General features: G+C 44.3%; 1 protein-coding gene across 2 annotated transcripts in view; it reads left to right on the top strand.

The window, feature by feature from the left end:
• The window catches only part of CDC123 (cell division cycle 123), a 414,248-nt gene that overhangs the window by 57,244 nt on the left and 338,121 nt on the right, over nucleotides 1-18,883 (top strand). For both annotated transcript variants that reach the window (XM_086919873.1, XM_086919878.1), the window contains one exon: nucleotides 12,066-12,126. In XM_086919873.1, coding sequence (XP_086775999.1) covers nucleotides 12,066-12,126 — 61 coding nt within the window. The remainder of the gene's footprint in view (nucleotides 1-12,065; nucleotides 12,127-18,883) is intronic.

The raw sequence follows: 18,883 nt of genomic DNA, 5'->3' as shown, positions 1-18,883 counted from the left end.
ACAACTGCATACATTGCAATAATATCATAATTGGGACAATTCTCACGCACCCAGTCACAGGAGCAAACATCAAATTACGAGATACTTCCGATTGCAACACAGCAAATATTATCTACTGTCTAAAATGCCCATGCGGGAAAGCTTATATAGGAAAGACAGAACATAAATTGAAACTCAGACTGTCAGAGCATCAAAGTACAATTAGACTTATGAATAGAACATCCAGCGTAGCAACACATTGGTTAGAAGCAAAACATACAGTTGCACAGCTAAGAGCACAAGTAGTAGAAGTGGTCTCTAAATATGAAGGCACTGACAATAGCAAGAAACCTTTGCAGAGAGAGATATTTTGGATTGATTTCCTACAAACACTGCAACCCAAAGGGCTTAATGACAAAATAGACATGAGTTGTTTTTTGTAAGCAATAATATGATTGGACAAAAGTTTCTAACGTACGTTTCAATGTATTTTGTACTGTAAATGTGTATTTCAAAATATTTCAAAAGGTTTATATGATGTTCAGTATAGACATGAGGATGTTTTTTTGATACAGATTTGAACTGTTTTATAAACTGTCGTTTGATCAGCAGTGATCATAGTGTACAACATGTAGAAATGTGCAATGTCATTCTGTACACTGATAGAGGTGTGTATAAGCAGTTATACATTAGTATGTTTACAGTGTATTACTAGATGTATCTGTGTACAAAGGACATATAAGAGACCTTTCAGCATGGATTTACAAATTTGCGGCATATGCATGAAGCACATTGAGTTTGCAATAGACAATTTTAAAGTTGACCACTGATATATTGGCCTTGAGCAACATCAACATTCAGAAGTTTTACCAACTTTTGTATTTCAATGAGAAAAATGGTTCACGTTAGTAGGCCCACGGTCTAGATCCTCACACAGAGATATACAGGATGAGCTAAGCTACAGTATATTGAAGTATGGTTTGTGATATCACCGTTTAAGCAAAGAGGCAAAATGTTTCCGTGAGTCTAACCGACGACACACAGTTATCGTATTAGACGTATAATAGAGAGGGACTGATTGTCGCATCACGTAATAAAATACGCTCAGAGTGTATCTATTTAGATATGCTGGAGTGGGAGCTACAAGGTCACACTAAGCGGCTATAGGGGCCGATAGGGTCCAGTTCACTTAAGGTCCGCCATTATTATAGCTGCAAACTACATTTCCCAGCTCCCCCGGTACACGTGACCGCATAAGGAAGTTAAGCACACGAGTAATGGAGGTTGAGTTGTTTGGAGAGTGAACGGGTGCAGAGTTAGTGGAGCGACAGGAGACACCACTCCAAGGTATTAAGCGAATAGCGAGCGGCTATTTCATTATGTGTTTTTACACTAGCAATGACGGCAGTTTATGTATATTTCCGTGTTTATTACCAGATACGGCAGATTACGTGAAATAGCCTCGAGCTTCTAAGTCTGGTAAAGAGGGCAAGGTTCTTCAAGATAATCGATTAGCGAGTGTAGCGGATTGTTTCGTTAAAGGCAGCAATTCGTGAAGGATTTAATATGAAGTGTTACCGTACTAGAGAGATTGTTTATTTAGGATATTTTCGTGTCCATTTTTAGATATAACAGCAATTGACAAAGATTGAAGCCGGAGATTCTGTTGAAGACGGTACAACTAGATTACTAGCATTAATTGGTGAGTGCACAGTAGTGGTTCGGTACAGGAAAGAGGATTTACCTAAAAAATAAGGGAACTCTTACTAATGGCTGATATATCTGTTTTACAGCCACTATATTTCTCCAACAATTGTCTGTGAACAATATACACGCAAGTCAACCAAAGTGAAGTTTCTAGCGGTGAGTGCTTACAAAGTAAGGCATTAGCGGGCCATTTAGCATAATGGTATTGTTCTAGAGTGGTAATGGTGATTATCGTGTACTTACAGGTTATACGCTCCAATTATGATACTAGGTGTAAAGAGGTTGAAAGCAAGACGTATTAGGCATCTACAGAAGTTGTACAATTGTTGCAAGTTTGGTGAAGTCAATAAATCACTGTTTGTTAGATCACACAAGCTGATGGCATATAAGGTAGCATGCAGCGGATGCACAATACTAATATTTTTGACTTCATCTATATTATTTAAATGTAGTATGGTTTTTAGCACAATAAGTGTTGTGTACAAGGTTTCTTTGCACATGGTGACCCTCTCGATTCAAGTACATATGAGATCATTATTAAGTGCATACATTAGAGTAATGTGATCATTTCATTTGCAGAAGACTGCCCCTGAAGAAGGAACAGAAGTTCCGAAATGCATTGGGCCAGCGTCAAATTTTGGTTCATGATCAACAATGGATGTATTTAAGAAACATTAATTAGAATTTATTATAAAATTTATGGATGATGTGATTATTTCTGTAATACGAATGTAATATACATTAAAATGTGATTATATAACATATTAATGAAATATACAACTGAAAAGAGTAAAAGATACTTTGGCTAAAGAAAATACATTGTAAAGTGTTATGTTTATAATATGAATACTTTTGTTTTTTTGTTATGAAATGGGTAAAAAATGTTTGATATAATTTTGAACTAGAAATGCAACAGGTACAGTGCACACTACGAGCAGGGTAACTCCGGTTCTGGCACATTTTGATAATTGAGTGTGTAGCCAACACACTATAGTAGTGTAGCACCTTTGCACAAATAGAGTGTACAATTGACAAACGTTTTGTAAAATAAAATAGAGTGCGCCTCTCTCCCTTAGGGAATTGTATTTACTTCGACACCATCTCCCATAACACCCTGCTGGAACGTCTGTCGGAGGCTGGTGTCGATGGGCCCGGCATTAAGCTGGATTAAGAGCTACCTGACTGCTAGGTTCTCCAAGGTCCAAATAGGCTCTCTTTTTTCCAAAAAACAGAACATCGACAAAGGAGTTCCCTAGGGCTCCATATTGAGCCCTACACTCTTCAATGTGTACGTGTCACCCCTGGCTAAGATTTTCTGAGATTATGGGTTTGATACAGTGTCATACGCTGATGACACACAACTACTAATCACACTCTGGGCAGATCCCACTGACACCAAAATCAGATTTATTCAATGCATGGCATCCATCAGTGACTGGATGGCGAACAACCACCTTCTACTCAATGCTAGCAAAACCGAAATTCTACTCTTCGGCAATGCTCAGAAAATATGGACAGACGATTGGTGGCCATCATCCCTGGGCCCTTGCCCGCCACCCAAAACCTCAGCTTGCAATCTGGGCATCAAAATAGACGACAAACTTTCATGGCTGATCACATAAACGCTACATCCACACTAGTTTCGGCCTAATGAGAAGCCTTAGAAAAATCTTCAAGTGGATTCCTTTACCATCCCGGATGCTCCTTGTTCAGGGTCTCCTCATTAGTCGTCTAGACTATGGAAATGCCCTACTAGCCGGCATCAATAAGGAACATTTGTCCAAAGTATTACAAAACACGGCAGCCAGATTGGTTCTTAACCTCCCCCCGCACCCTCCCTGCCCCCAGTCTGAAGGCCCTCCATTGGCTCCCCATAAAAAAGAGGATTACTTTCAAAATATGCTGCCTGGTCCATAAGTCCTTAAACAGCAATGGGCCCAAATATTTAGCCAATAAACTGATTAGATACAAACCAGCCAGACTCCTTCGCTCGTCCACCAAACTCCTCCTAGCCATACCTCAAGTGTGCACAGTAGAAACAGAGGCAGAGCTTTCTCCAAAATTGGCCCTGAAACTTGGAATGCCCTTCCCTTACATTTTCATGCAGAACAAAACCACAAGAGATTTCGCAAACTACTGAAAACCTGGCTCTTCCAGCTTTAACAAGTGACCATTCACAGGCTATCTGAGTATTCTGCTGGTGCTGCGAGACCTACGGTTGATACACGCGCCTAACAAATACCCAAATACATACAATTGCAGTGATGGAAGCTTGACCCTTGATACCGTTTTCCCCCCAAACAAACTTTCTGAACATAGTTTCCAGCTCTTTAAAATAGTCCATATTAATTTTATTAGGTATGTTAGTGAAAAGAAAAATGAGTAACGGAAGTATGGACATCATAATAAGAGATACTTGTCCCACCATAGTCAGTGGGAGTAAAAGCCACTGCTCTAACAATTTCTTGATTTTACCTTGCATTCTTACATAATTCAATTTATATATCTGTATATCAGTAACATAGATCCCCAAGTATCTCATAGGGTCAGACTTTGCGGCTTGCAACTTGCAGTTGGCTGCTGGGAGAAAGTTTATATCCCTATTCAAAATAAGAACTTCTGTTTTATTTTGATTTATTTTGTAACCCCCAGTTAACACAAATTTGCTGAATGCCCTCATCGCCAAATCTAAATTCTGGCTATTCCGCTTCAGATCTAAAATAATATCATCCGCGAATAGCTTTAATTTGGCCATACCCAAAATTGGAGCAGTAATTGCTGCATTGTCTCGCATTCTAATGGCTAATGGTTCTATAAAAAAGGTAAAGAGCAAAGGGGAGAGCGGACATCCTTGTCTTGTTCCCCGATTTATTTTTACAGTACCAGCCCATTTTGCATTTACCACCACCTGGGCCCCGGTCCTGATAAATATTTCGAAGCATTGAAATAACCTGAGAAGGAATACCAAATCTACAGAGGGCAAAAAAAAAAGTGTTCCATTTCACCAGGCCGGAAGCTTTTTCCGCATCGACCATCATGATACAGGCTGGGGTTAAATTGATATTACAATAGTCCAACGCCTCTATTAAAAATTCAGTTTTTGCTGTCATAGATCTTCCTGCTATTAAGCCAGCCTGATCTTTGTGGATAAATTCTGTTGCATCAAATGAAAACTGCTACACCCAAACCTTCATTAAGATCTTATAATCTGCTTTGAGGAGACTAATGGGCCTATTGGAATGAACATCTTTTGGGTTCTTGTCCTTTTTTACGAAGCAGATAACAATTGCCTCTTTGAAAGGCGAGGGAACCTGCCCGCCGTTTTTAATATAATTAAAAAGTTTTATTCAGAGGTGGAATCAATTCTTTTGAGAAAGCCTTTTAAAATTCTATAGGAAACCCATCCTCCCCACATGCTTTGGCTCCAGCTGTAGATTTTAAGACAGCCAAAATCTCTGAACTTTCTAGATCTAATTTCAACTGTTCTATCAGAGAATCAGATAGTCTAGGGAGATTTACATTACTGCAGTATTCCTGTATAGTATCTTCCCCCACCAGATATTCCGTGGTGTTGAGCTGCTGGAAATGCTCCAAAAAATCTGTGCAATCTCATCCTTATTTGTTACTTCCACTCTGTTCTTGGGATCTATCACCTTCGAACCTAAAGCCGCTTCTTGTCTAGTTTTAGTAGAGCTTGCTAACAGTTTACCAACCATCTGACTATCTTCGTAGACCCTTTGTTGATAGGATCGGGGGCTACTAATCTCTTCTAATACAAAGAAATCTCTCAGGGCCTTTCTAGCATTTTCCAACTGATGTGGACGTGACAAAATTCTCTGTACCAGTGCCCTTTCCACAGCCATCTTTAGTTCAGCTATTTTAGCCCATCCAACTCTCGACTGAGCAGCTGAAAAAGAAATAATCTGTCCTATTGCCGCAGCCTTAACCCCCCCTCCCCCTGCCCAAACCGCAAAGAGTTCCTCAGTCTCCTCATTCATCTTAAAGTATTCAGAGATCCATACTCTAAAACCCTCAACCCATTTCTGATCTTGGAGAAGGAGACCATCCATCTGCTACCTAGATCGCTCCCTTCTCGCAAATCTCTAGTTCAAGCCTAATATATGAATGATCGGAGAAGGGGTTGATCCCAGTATCTGCCTTTAGGATATATAGGGATCTAGATGTTAGAAAAAAATCGATTTGGGATGCTGTCTGGTATCGACGAGAATGACATGTGTAGCTGTTTTTGTCAGTTGACTTCCCCCCAAGGATCTATTAGTTGGTAATCATGTCTGATAACCTCGATTCTTTTAGTATTTGGTTTCAATTGTTTTTTATTTTTATTTGAGGTATTCTTCTTTAGATCCTGTAAATAATTAAAATCCCCCCAATAATAATCTTAACAGTGACACCCCTTAACAGCTCATTGATCTTGACCAGCCCCAAAGCATCATCCGTAACCGGGCCATAGTAGTTTACAAAATGTACAATTCTCCCGTTTAATTTAGTCACTACCCATAACCATCTCCCCTGTGGATCCCCAAGAACTTGTTCAAATTCCCACGGCAAATTTCTAGAAAAATAAATGGCAACCCCTCTCATAGCTAACCCTGCTGACACGAAAAAAAGCATAGGGAAAATACCCTCGATAAACAAAGCTTAAGTGAATTAGACTTTAAATGTGTCTCTTGAAAAAACAAGACCTGGGGATTAAAAGAGGCAAGCCACCTAATAAGCCCGTCATATTTATGTTTGTTAAGCATACCATTAGCATTGACTGACAAAATACTGCATTTACTAGCGATTTTCTATTTCTTAAATAAGCTTGTTGTTTACTCGAATACAAACTCCTGTTTCTCCACTCTTTGGTCCTTTTGGTACTGCTCTTTTTACTTCTAATAACTTCTTCAACAGACCCCACCACCCTCCCCGGAAAAACAAAGACCCCCACACTGAAATGAGAAAAACCCCACTATCCACATTTCAGCCCTCCCTACTGACCTAGTGGGTGTCATGGAACAACACCCTTGGTGACCCCACTATCCCCAGCAAGGAAGAAGCTTAAACTTTCTTTCATACAAAATCATTTTCAACTTCCAGAAGCGATTTCTTTCAATAAGCTCTGGGCATCTTCTAAATTTAAAAAAAGATGGAACTTCCCCTTCACCAAAACATGGAGCTTGGATTGTTGCGCTATCGATGCTTGGGCACACTGAGCTTTAAACAAATATAACAACTTTACAAACTCCTTTTGCCTATGCGCTGCCTGAGCTGACATGTCAGAAAATATTTGACATTTAGACGTTTCATTTATAGAAAACTGTCTATGCTGTATCGACTTTGCCAGGACTCTCTCCTTAACACGGAAGTCAGCAAAATTCAACAAAATAGTTTGTGGTATCTTTGAGTTTGGGAAAGGATGAGGGGGAACTCGTGTGCCCTTGTAATAGTTAAATCTCCGCCAAATTCGGAAATAACCTTTTGTTTAATGAACGTGTCGGCTCATAGGAGAGTTTGAGATCCCGCGATTTCTTCAGGGACCCTCACTATTCGAAGATTCGACCTTCGGGAATGATTCTCCAGTTCCTCTAGTTTGTTCTCCAGAGAAATTAACTTTTTTTACTGCTTCATTTACCTTCCCCAGCATGTCGCTCATCTGATCTTCTACAAGCGTGATTCTTGTTTCGGCTTCCTTCAAGTTGATTGGGAAACATGACACTGCCTCTTAAATTTTGTCTAGTCGCTGATGGAGGGAGGCAATTTCAAGCTCTTATATAACTGCAGTGCATATGTGAGGGGATTGGGCAGGCCCAAGAGTAAATAGCTGGGAAATTCGGGTATATCTGTCTGATATGGTGTTATCAGCTTCCAAGACTTTGGACCAATAGGTGTCCAGTTTTGGACACTGCTATAGTATAGGTGTAAGTGTACCCTGTTGCCCACAGTGACGCCAACATTGCCCTTCCCTGGTGTGATTCCAAACAGCCACCCTGGCTGAAGTATGGTACCAGTAATGGGCAATCTTTAGGAGCATTTCCCTTGCTTGTCGTGTTAAGTGCTGAAGTACCTGCCCGGTGTAGTATGTCAGTCCACTCTTTCTCTCCCACTGAGCACGAGCAGGTGAAGCAGGAGGGCAGGCTGGCATTATCAAGACTGAATAGCAATAGCAATCTGAGAGAAGCTTTTTATCACTTGTCTGCGTAAGCATCCATTTCTCGAATGCCATCAATAACTACTCTATGGGCATGAGGGCAGATCCTGGGTTGTGTAACCCAATGAGCCACCATTTGGCACTGCCAGTGCGCCGTTTCCGGCAAGCCGAAGTTGATTTGTAGTGTACAGACGTCCACCAACCCATCGGCGTCAAACAGATCTCCCACCCTCTTGCAATTGGCCTACTGCCTTACCCCGAATGCCGTTCTTGTTGCCGCAGGTGTTGAGACTGGATTTCCTATCAAGGGAGTCTGTGGTGAGATAGGGGTAGAGAGACCGTGTCGCCGTTGTACCCTATTCAATACACCCACCGTGGCCCGCACCACTGGGGAAACATACACTACCTTTGGCCTATATGATATTGACAGCCGCCACAGTATCTTCCAAATGTGTATTGCCGCAATAGCTTGGTCAATGAAACACCAGTGATTTTCGGTGAGTGGACAGGACCATTCTACCCTGTATCGGAGCTGTGCCGCATGGTAGTAGTAGCACAGCTTCGGGACACCCAGGCCCCCCGCAGACAGAGGGAGATATGAGCGCGCCCTGGCTATCCTCGATCGTCTTCCCTCCTAGACAAAATCCCAGATGTATGATTATAACCTGTCTAAGACCCGCGGGGAGACTGAATAGGCAGTGTTTGTATAGGAGCTTATTTCCCGGTCCTTTCTGTGTTTAGTTGGGAAAACTCTCTCTCTTCATAGGCTTATGGAGGAGTGTCATTTTAACTGCTGCCAGGCGCCCCAACCACAAGAGTTTATGGGCCTTCCACTTGGTGAGGTCGTTGCTTTCCAATGTTAAGAGGGCCTCATAGTTGTGTGAGGCTGTGGCTGCAAGTGTGAGATATATCTGAAGCCTTTGAAATGATCACACCGAGGATTTAGGGACTTCTGAGGATTGATTTTAAATTCAGACGCGTTTCGAAATGCAGCCACCTCAGTCGTGACGGCCTCCAGAGACACGGAAGGGTTGGTGAGAGTCAAGAGCATTTTGTCTGCATTATTTTGTACTCTATTCCCCCATCTTTATACTTGAGATCCATCGGTTGGTCCCTATTCGCTCTGCAAATGGCTCCGTGTAGAGCGCAAAGTGCAGGGGTGGACAAGGGGCAACCCAGTCGGGTCCCCCGCTCTATTGGGAACGTGAAGGATCTTATCCCCATAACCCGGATGTTTGCTTTGGGGGCCGTGTAACATGATTGAATCTAGCCTCATAGTCGAGGCCCCAGTCCCAACCATTTCAGCACCCAGCTCAGGTATGGCCTATTCACGCAGCATCGACTGTCAGCAAAAGTGTTGAGACTCGTGTCCTTTATGTCTTATCCCGGAGATGGCGCAATCTTTTTGTTTTGTCGCTGCACCCTTGTTCTAAAATAAGGCCGGCTTGATCAGAGTCTACTAAGCCTTGGAAATATGGAGCGAGTCATTGGCTAAAATACTAGTAAACATTTCAACACTGAGGAAGGAGATCTGGAGCTACGATGTCGCTGATGTTTTTGCCCATTTTTGGGATTACTTTGATAGTTGCCTGAAGCATAGAACCTGGAACACCTACCCCCTCGCTCAGCGTGTTATGTTGCCTCGAAGGTTTCAACTTTAAACGTGAACATGTGAAAATGGGAGTGTTTGTACACAGGCCCTATTAACCTCACGACACAAGGAGTCCAGGACATTAGGGGTATGATCCTTATGTCTCAAACTCTCTATTGGATATCAGTGAGAGCAACTCCTACGCTTGTGGGCCTCCTCGCCCCCTGAATGCAGAACACACCAGATGGCATTTATGAGCAATGCAGTGAGATCTGAAGTCAGACTTTATCCAGATTTTGGAGGACACATCGAAAGATCCGCCACAGTCTCGGCTGCTGGACCTCAATTGAATTGGCAGCAGACCTCTCTCCTTACCCCACCCAGAGTTGACGGTCATCATGGATGCATTGTTGCTGGGATAGGGAGGCCATTTAGGAGAAATGGAGATCAGAGGTCTGTGGTCTCCACATCAATGTCCTGGAGTTGAGGACAGTTGTTTTGGCACTAAAGACCTACCTCTCATGCATGGGTCCGGATGGTTACAGACAACACCATCGCCATATGGTATTGTAACAAATGGGCATCCTTCTGCTGACCAACCATCTGGTGGGATCTTTGAATGCCAGTGCGGATAAACTCAGCCGGCATTGACTAACAATCCCAAATGGCAATTACATTCAGAGGTGATGCAGAGTGTCTTCCAGCAATGTGGAGAACCCTGGGTCGACTTCAACCCCCACTGAAAATGCGCAGTATGAAAGTTTTGTGCGCTGGAGCTCCAAGGGTGACTACCTCGGAGAACGCCTTCTGCTTATAGTGGTGCTTGGAACTCCTGTATGCCATCCCACTTGTACCTCTTCTGTCCAAGAGTTATGAAGAAGATAAGGAACATTCAGGCCAAAATCATCCTGTTGGATTTGAATTGGCCTAGGAAAGGGTTGGACCTGGAACTTCTGAGAATGAGCCTAAATTCCCCGATCATCTTGCTGCTTTGGAAGGATCTGCTTTCACAACTGCAGGGCAGGGTTCTCCATCCTGTCCTGTGCAATCTATACCTCCATGTGGAAAATTGAGCATCAACGGCTAATTACATTTAACTTCCCTCCTGAGGTAGTGGATGCCATCTTGATGGGAAGGTGTCCATCCACCAAAACGCATATACTGGCTGCTTGGAGAAGTTTGTGTTTTGGTGTACTTCTCATGAAATAAGATCGCTGTATACAAAATTATCTGACGTGTTGCTTTTTTATTGTCTTTACCCCACCAAGAACTTGCTACAGACACTTTTAAATAATTTGCCAGACTTTTTATGTTCACCAGATCAACCTTTTTTGTTCAAATCATCTGTTGTGATGTGTTTTTGAAAGGATTAACCCACATTTCCACACACACCTTTTGTGATCCCACAGTGGGACCTTAATCTGGTTTTTATATATTTGCTGTGCCAGTTCATAGGTGTCCTCTGCGTCTCCTAACTTTGAAGACAGTATTCCTCATAATAACATCAGCTCATTGCATGAGTGAGTTGCTAGTGTTGTCCAGCAACCATGCACCACATTTTTGCGAACAAACTGGTGCTACAAACTAGGCTGGCATCCCTGCCCAAAGATATGTTGTTCTTTCATGTCGTGTAATCCATCACCTTTCACTCATTCTTTGCTCCACCTCATCCCTACAAAGACAAAGAAAGGCTCCATTTGTTTTGGATCCCAAAAGAGTTTTGAACTTTTATATCCATCTCCTGAAGGACCATTGCTGGACGGTCAACTCACTGTGGGGTTCACAAGAGCAAAGAAGGGTAAGCCAGTGCAGACAAAAACCATTTTAAGGTGGCTGTATCAAAATCTGTTATGCACTGGCTATGAGGCAGCCCTCAGAAGGTTTACAAGCATATTCCAGCAGGACTAAGGCTGCTACCACTGCATTGGCACAAGGAGTGTCAGTTTTGAATATCTGTCATGCTGCAACATTGGCATCAGTTCATTCATTCAAGAAGCACTACTGATTGACAGCTAAGTCATACTTAGCCTTGTCGGCCCTGCTGGATTTCTTGGTCGGAGCCATTCCGCAAACCCACCATCTTGGCAGTTACTGTTCTGGTATCTATTTCCAAGGCGAGGAGTCCGCGTTTAGAAGTAGCCACCAGAGAACAAGTTACTTACCTTCGGTAACACTGTCTGGTACTTATTCCTGAATGACCATCCCACTTCCCCGTTCTGTGGCATGGAGTCTTTTCTCCATGCTAAAAATGTACATGTGTGTTGGTATATAAGTAAATGAAAGTGTTGTTCAAGTCGGATAAAATTGTGTTTCTTTGGAATGGACGGTTCATAAAACAAGAGATTTTCAAATGAAGTGAAGGACACAGATAGGAAATTGCCTTGTCCGAAAATGTGCCACTGTTCCCTTGAGTTATGTTTGAAAACCCTTTGTTGCAGTTTTCAGTGCATGGAATTACGGTTATAACATTCTGTGTGATGCTTGCTTGCATATGTGTTCTTCATGCCTTAGATAGTGTTTTTGAAGGCGTTTTGCATTTATGTTGTATCTGAAATCGCCATTCCCAGGATTCCTAGAGAACAGGAATTAGGATACTATTTTTTAATTTTCTGATTATACAATTTGTTTTCTGTTTAGGCCGGAATCCCCACAGTGTTCCCAAGTGGACAATAACAGTAATGAAGAAGATGAAGTACAGGTCAGTACAGTATTTGAGGTTATTTTGTATGGCTGCATGATACACTCGTCTAGATGTCTTCTAAGCAAACATAGCAAATTTCAATGAAGTGTGAAGAATGAGTGTCTCCTTTTGACAATGGAGCATACACATCTTTCAAAGCTGCATTGATTGGCCTCCTGTTAATCCCGCTTGGGTTACAAATAAAGTATTGAAAGTAGAGTAGTGCACTATTATTTGTGGGCTTTGGGATTTCATCGAGCTCTGTGGGGAGTACACAAGTAAAGCACATTCCTAATGCTAGTGTGTTTGAGAGAAAGCGCGTTTTACATTTATGCCATGGGTATCATAATATGTGTTTTGGTACGATACAGATTGCTTTTGGGAATGGAAAGGTGAGTATTTTTCACCTTTTAAAAGTTTCTGATCAGGTCAGGTGGCAACAAAAGTATTGTTAAGGAAGTTACCGCTATGATCATAGTACCAAGTGCAGATGGCATCTTAGACCAACTGTTGTCAAACTGTTCCCCACGTTTACTGCTTGAAGGATTTACTGTATCTATGAGAGTGAAATTGGGGACTCCTGGTATATTAGAGATCACTAGGCCTTTTGCCTGTTATCATACACCATGAAAAAGATGACACGGAATGAAATCTCATCTTCATCTGGAGCAATAATATTAATTCCAGACTCCGTCGCCCTTTTCAAGTAATTCTCTTACCTCTTGATAGACAATGGTTCATAATATCATTATTCACTCCTATCATCTTTGCTGAAATCCTCCAGCACTCTTTCACCCTTTCCCCTCAATAACAGCAACTGCCTAGTATAACTGTAAGTTTAAGCAGGTCTGACTCCATGCTTGCCCCCTTCACATTTCAAAGCACAAGTATCCCTCTTCTTCAGTAAACTACAACACCACATCAATTCCTTCCCCACACCTGAAACAATGCCTTCATCGTCCCAATATTTTGATGTCATCCCTTCCAAAAAATATTCTTTATCCCACTGACCTTAAGAACTATACATGTAGCCCCAACCTACCTCACCTGCCAAACTCCAACAACTCTTTTAGACCCCTTGATTTCAATTTTGAGCTTCTGATTATTGCAGAGCAGCGAGTCAGTGACTCTTAAGTACTTTGACATATGAATGCTGACAGGTAATAAGTATTCTCTACTTATTCTCCTGACCTTTCTGCCATCCTTCAACACAGTTGACTACAACATAATTCTTTCCAACCCGAAAACAACAATCCTCTGTAGCTCTGCTCCACTCTTTCTCTTCTTTATTTACTGACCAAAACCATGGATTCTATTACAGGACCGGAGGCTTCAGATTATGCTTCTCAATCTTTACTGCATTAAACACAGCAGCCAATGAAAATGGATATTTTCACAAAAAACAGAAAAACAAACTTCATTTCCCATGATTACACATGAGTATAGGCACGCCCCCATAGTCCATAAGAACCCCCTGCGTGCTCCCATCATCCTCTTTCTTTGCTGCTCCATAAGTCAGAGTAAAGTGCACCTCCCTTCTGGTCCCCTCACTCTGCTTGTTGTTTGGGGTGCTGTTGGGGGTTTATATTGTATGGTTTGATATTATTGCGGGATCATCCGCTTATTACTGGTGATTTAAGGCATTTAGCACATGTTATTCTAAATTCTTGGTGCTCATTAGGTTTCACCTAAGTGAAAGCTGCCCACTGCGCAGCTTTTCGCGCAGGCGAAAACCTAATGAGAATACTATGTGGCTTGGGAATCCGCCCTCTGTTCCATTGGCTAGCTCCATAAATGGAGGCTAGCCATTGGAACAGAGATCTGTCCGTCATGGCTAGACCAGATTCGTGGGCGTTCCCGTAATTTCTTCCCTCTCCACCCTTTTCTGATAGTCATCGCGGCGGTGGGTGTGTGCTATTTTTTTTTCGTGTATGTTTACGTATTTTGACGTTTTCGCTCTTAATGTCTTGGGAGCGCTGTACCTTTCCTTATAGCGCCTGGGAAGCACTGTACTTTGCCTTCAAGCGCCTCGGAGAGCTGAAATTGCCATAGCGCTCAGAGCGCTTTATTTTTACTTTAGCGGCTGTTCACGCCGCATTGCCGCATTTTTGGCTGATTCTGCGTCCCCTTTGGCCGGTGCCTACCCGGCATTGCCCGTTTATGTGGTCAACTCGAGGGAGCCAACCCCTCGGTTGAAGTCAGTCCCCACCTGCCTGCCTAAAACGGGCCGCCGCGCTGCCCGCGACGACCCGGAAGTGGTTGGCCGGCCGGCCAATCACGGCGCGACCTGGCCAGAAGTCCCGCCCCCACAGGCAGAGGGGAGAGAAGGAACGAAGAAGAGTCCTGCAGCCGGCGCCTTCCACGGGGCTCCCCGGAGTGAGGGAGAGCCCCGTGGTAACCGGCATTGAGAAGCAGAGTACCGTGCTGCCGAGAGGAGAGCCGCCGCCGCACAGCAATCCGGTGAGTGCAGGGGGAGCTCAAAGTGGAGAGGGGGGCATCGGGACACATTGCCGTTGTCCACCCCCCCCACACCACCAGTACCGCAATCTTCTAGGGGGGCCCTTTCCTCAGTGGTGCAGAGCCCACGAGGCTCCAAGGCCCCGGGCCCCTTTTTGTTATTTGTTATTTAGAGTCCCCAGCGAGGGACTCCAACGAAGGTGGCATTTGTGTGGAAGAGCCTACCAAGGCTCCCGGGGGCAGTATTTTAGTTCGAGTCCTCCGAGAGGGACTCCACCAAAATCCTGGGGGCATTTGTTGTTGAGCCCTGAGAGGCTCAGGTTGCATTATTGGTCCACGAGTTCCCCGAGAGGGACTCCACCGCCCCCCCTGTTTACTCAGAGTCCGGAGGGGACTCCAACACTACAGCTGTTTGTAGGGCCCAGAGGGCCTCAGGGGGCATTATGTATTTAGAGCCCTGAGAGAGGCTCGGGGTGCCAGATTTGTTTTAGAGTACAGCGAGGCTCTTGGGAGGACAGCCAGTTGGTTTGTGCAGAGCCTGGAAGGCTCCAACGTTGTCCTCACCATTGTCTACAGCTGCCCAGCACTTCGTGGGCAGCTGCCACGTTTAGGCCCCTGACACTGGGACACAGGGCGTCCTAGCCACAAAGAGGCCAGAGGGCCTAGGGACAGTCACAGGTGGTGACTTACGTGAATTTGGCGCAATTGTTTTTTTGCTGCACCTCTGAATGTGTTTTTAATGCGTAGGGTGAGCAGGGGTTATCTTGGCGTGTAACTCCCTTGCCCTGACTCGGGTAAACGATTTTGTGGTTTTTCATACTTTTCTGTGTAAAGTAAAACACATCAACGCTTTACACATAATTCAAAGAAGTTAGAAAAGACCATTTGGGAAAAGCAATACCAAAAGCTCAAACTTTAACAAGGCAAAACCATTACATTGTAAATGCTTGTTTCAAGTGAAATAGTGCAGCTCTCTGATCTTGTTTTCCCTCGTTTGCACTTTGGGCCGATCGGCTTTTGGCCGTGGCTGCTCCCGCTGTGGAGCGCGTGCCTCGGAGCGCTCAAAGAGACGGTTTCTGACCGGCAAGGGGCCGCCGCGCACTTCATTGGAGCCCGGTACCGGCAGCCTGAGGGTGCGCATGGGCTTCCCTGATACGCCCTGACGTTCAGGCCGGGTGGCTCTCAGCCGACGCGCACGCCCAAAACACTGACCTAATTGGGCTGCTTTTGGTCGTTTTTGGTAGCGTTTGGGCCAGGCAAGGCGGCGGTCGCTCGTCAGGCCGAGGATTCCAACAAGGCTCCCAGCGTGGAGATTTTGGTCGCGGGCGTGGAGAGTGGGACTCCACCCGCGGTGGCACCTTCTATCTGTCTAGAAGAAGATTCAACAAAGGACGTTTCCAATCAGGAAACAACAGAGCAAGCTTCAAGTCACACCAGAATACCGGTGAGTGTAACAGATGTCTCTCTTCTTCTGCTGGGGGGGCGCACGCTGCACTGTCTGCCACAGTGGCAAGCCTTAACTCAGGACGCTTGAGTGCTGCTGACCATTCAGGGGTTTCAGCTGGAGTTCTATTCTGACCCGACGCAAGCGTTTCCCCCACCACCCCTCCATTTTTCCCAACTAGATCACAGTTTCATAGACGAAGAGGTGGCGGACTTGCTGAAGAAAGGCGCGATTGCTCAATGTCAGAGAGGCCCTTGCGGTTTCTCCAGCAATGTCTTTATTGTCCAGAAGAAAGGGGGTGGCAACAGGTTAGTGCTCAACCTCAAAGAGTTCAACCAGTACTTGACTTACAACCATTTCAAAATGGAAGGTATTCATTTGTTAGCAGATTTGCTGCAGGAGGGGGATTGGTTAGTCCGTCTGGACCTCAAGGATGCATATCTTTCTATACCGATTTTTCCTCCACACCGCAGGTTCCTGCAGTTCCTCTGGGACGGCCAATGTTACGAGTACTTGGCTCTTCCTTTCAGTCTCTCCTCGGCTCCCTGGTGATGAAACCGGTGGTAGCCTATCTCAGAGAAAGAGGAGTGCAGCTGATCATTTATCTAGACGATATCCTGATCATGGCGCAGGACCAGTCTATTCTGCAGCAGCAGCTGATCATGACTGCTTCGCTGCTTCAGGGCCTAGGGTTTGTGATACATCTGAAGAAGTCAGTAATGGTCACAGGTGATAGAATTCCTAGGGTTCACGATCAACTCCCAGACAGCGCAACTGTGTCTACCCCAAGCGAAATTGAGGGATTTGAAAAAGGAGATAGTGAAGTTGCTGGACAAGCAAATGGTCACACTCAGGACCCTGGCCAGAGTAGTGGGGATATTGGCATCGTCAATTCAGGCGATATTCCCGGGCCCACTGCATTACAGGGCCCTCCAGCGCCTGAAGATCAAGCATCTTCAGAGGAGACTCTTGTACACGGACTCTGTTCCCCTATCGGAGGAGGTCCGAACCGAGGTTCAGTGGTGGCTAGGCCACGTGGACGCCTGGAACGGCAGGGCGATCTTCGGATCACAGCCAGAGGTAGTGATCGAGTCAGACGCAGCAGTGTATTGTAAATCACAATGAGAGCAAGGTCTCCTGTAGAAGCCTCTAAGAACGCCTATTAAGGTATTTTTTCTGAAATTTTGCCACGTGTGTAAATATGCACTTTATTGGAATTGGCACCCATAGAGCAGCGTAGTAATTGACAACAGTTTTTGAGCACAAACCTGTGACTGACACTGACACCGTTTTTTAAACAAGAATCGCAACTTTCTTTAAGAGACTTTGCTCTCATTGTGATTTACAATACACTGCTGGGCGCCTGAATACATGCACGTAACAAGCGTAGCGCGTATTTGCAGCAAAGATAAATTCCCCGCGTGCTACATACTTTAAAGACTATGCTCTAATCGCAGAATGTTTGCCGCTTTTTTATCCGTGCTTGCAACCTTCTCTGATAGACCTTAATAACCAGAGGGAACCACATCCCGCTGTAAAGCGTGTAATCACAGCCAGGAGATATTCCCCGCTTTGGGACATCTTGCTTTCCATGTAATTAGGAATAGCCTGATGTATTTGACGTTTTGCCACATGCGTGCAAGTACGATATTAACAGGCATCCCCCAGTATCAAGCGCGTAAATGCATAATAACATCCCGCTTTTGTAGAACAGATGCTCGACATTAATAACACCAACACAGTGATTTGTAGTCTAACTACAGAAGTCTGTCACTACAGGGACCCTGCACTCATAGCATTCCACTCCTACCCCACCAGTAAGCACGAATTGCACAAGTAGCCTCCTCTCTGTGTTTAGAGACTTGAAACCTGTTTTGCCCTGCCCTCCTTCCTTCTCACTATTAATGTATCTACAATTAGGTGCATACCTTTTACTAGTAATTCTAGTCTGTGTGCTTTAAGAAAAGTATTATGCCTACTCACCGCATTTAACATACCATAATATAGTGTATTGGTTTGTGTTCCCACATTATAGGGGACTGTATAAGAAATTCCATAATAGCTATAGGAACCTACACAAGTTGTGTAAGTACCTTCTGTGTATGTATTTTTGTCTTTTTGTCCTGACGAAAGCTCTACAGACCCGGCTGGGCTCATAGAGCTGAAACATGTTGACGCATCCATATATATATAGATATATGGTAATCTAGTTGCCCGATTACATATATATCGAATTTTTTAACAGTGCCAACCTTTTCATTAAAAATTCTTTTTTGGTGACACACTGTTTTTATATTTTTTCCTTTCCTATTATTTCTGGACACTTCTACCTGGACCAGAGGTAGCCTCGGGTGAGGCAGGCATACCGCACGTTATTTGACTACCCTATGAATATGCCATGACGCCTGACTGGGAGGATAAAAGATACACTGCATCGACTAAATCAGGCTGTCTATGAGGGTTTTCAAAGACTAACCAAAGGTTTAGTAGACACCAGTGTCCATTCCCTTTTGATTAATTCAGTATCTAACTAGGGGAACTGAATGGACCTTGAATCCTCTTCCCTCCTTTTTGATAGAAGACTGCAACTGGACCTGCCTGAGCCCTGCTGGTCTGTGCTGGAGTGAGCTCTTGATCCCTACGTGTTGCTTACCCAGGTCTTGGGCCCTTGGCTGGCATCGGAGAGAGCTCCTCTTGGCCTACCTAAAGGTTCCACCAAAGCAAGCTCAAAGCGACAGGAAGCCCAGTAAAGCTGTGCTGCACTGCTGAAAGTTTCATCAGAACTTACTCTGAGCGACGCAAAACCCTGCAAGGGTTCGCCACACAACTACCAGCTTCATCGGAACTGATGCCTAGCAATTGCACAGTTCTGAA

The sequence above is a fragment of the Lissotriton vulgaris genome, chromosome 1_1 (assembly GCF_964263255.1).
Source record: "Lissotriton vulgaris chromosome 1_1, aLisVul1.2, whole genome shotgun sequence".
NCBI lineage: Eukaryota > Metazoa > Chordata > Amphibia > Caudata > Salamandridae > Lissotriton > Lissotriton vulgaris.
Note: the sequence above shows the minus strand (reverse complement) of the source record. Positions and strands in the feature narration are given on the sequence as shown.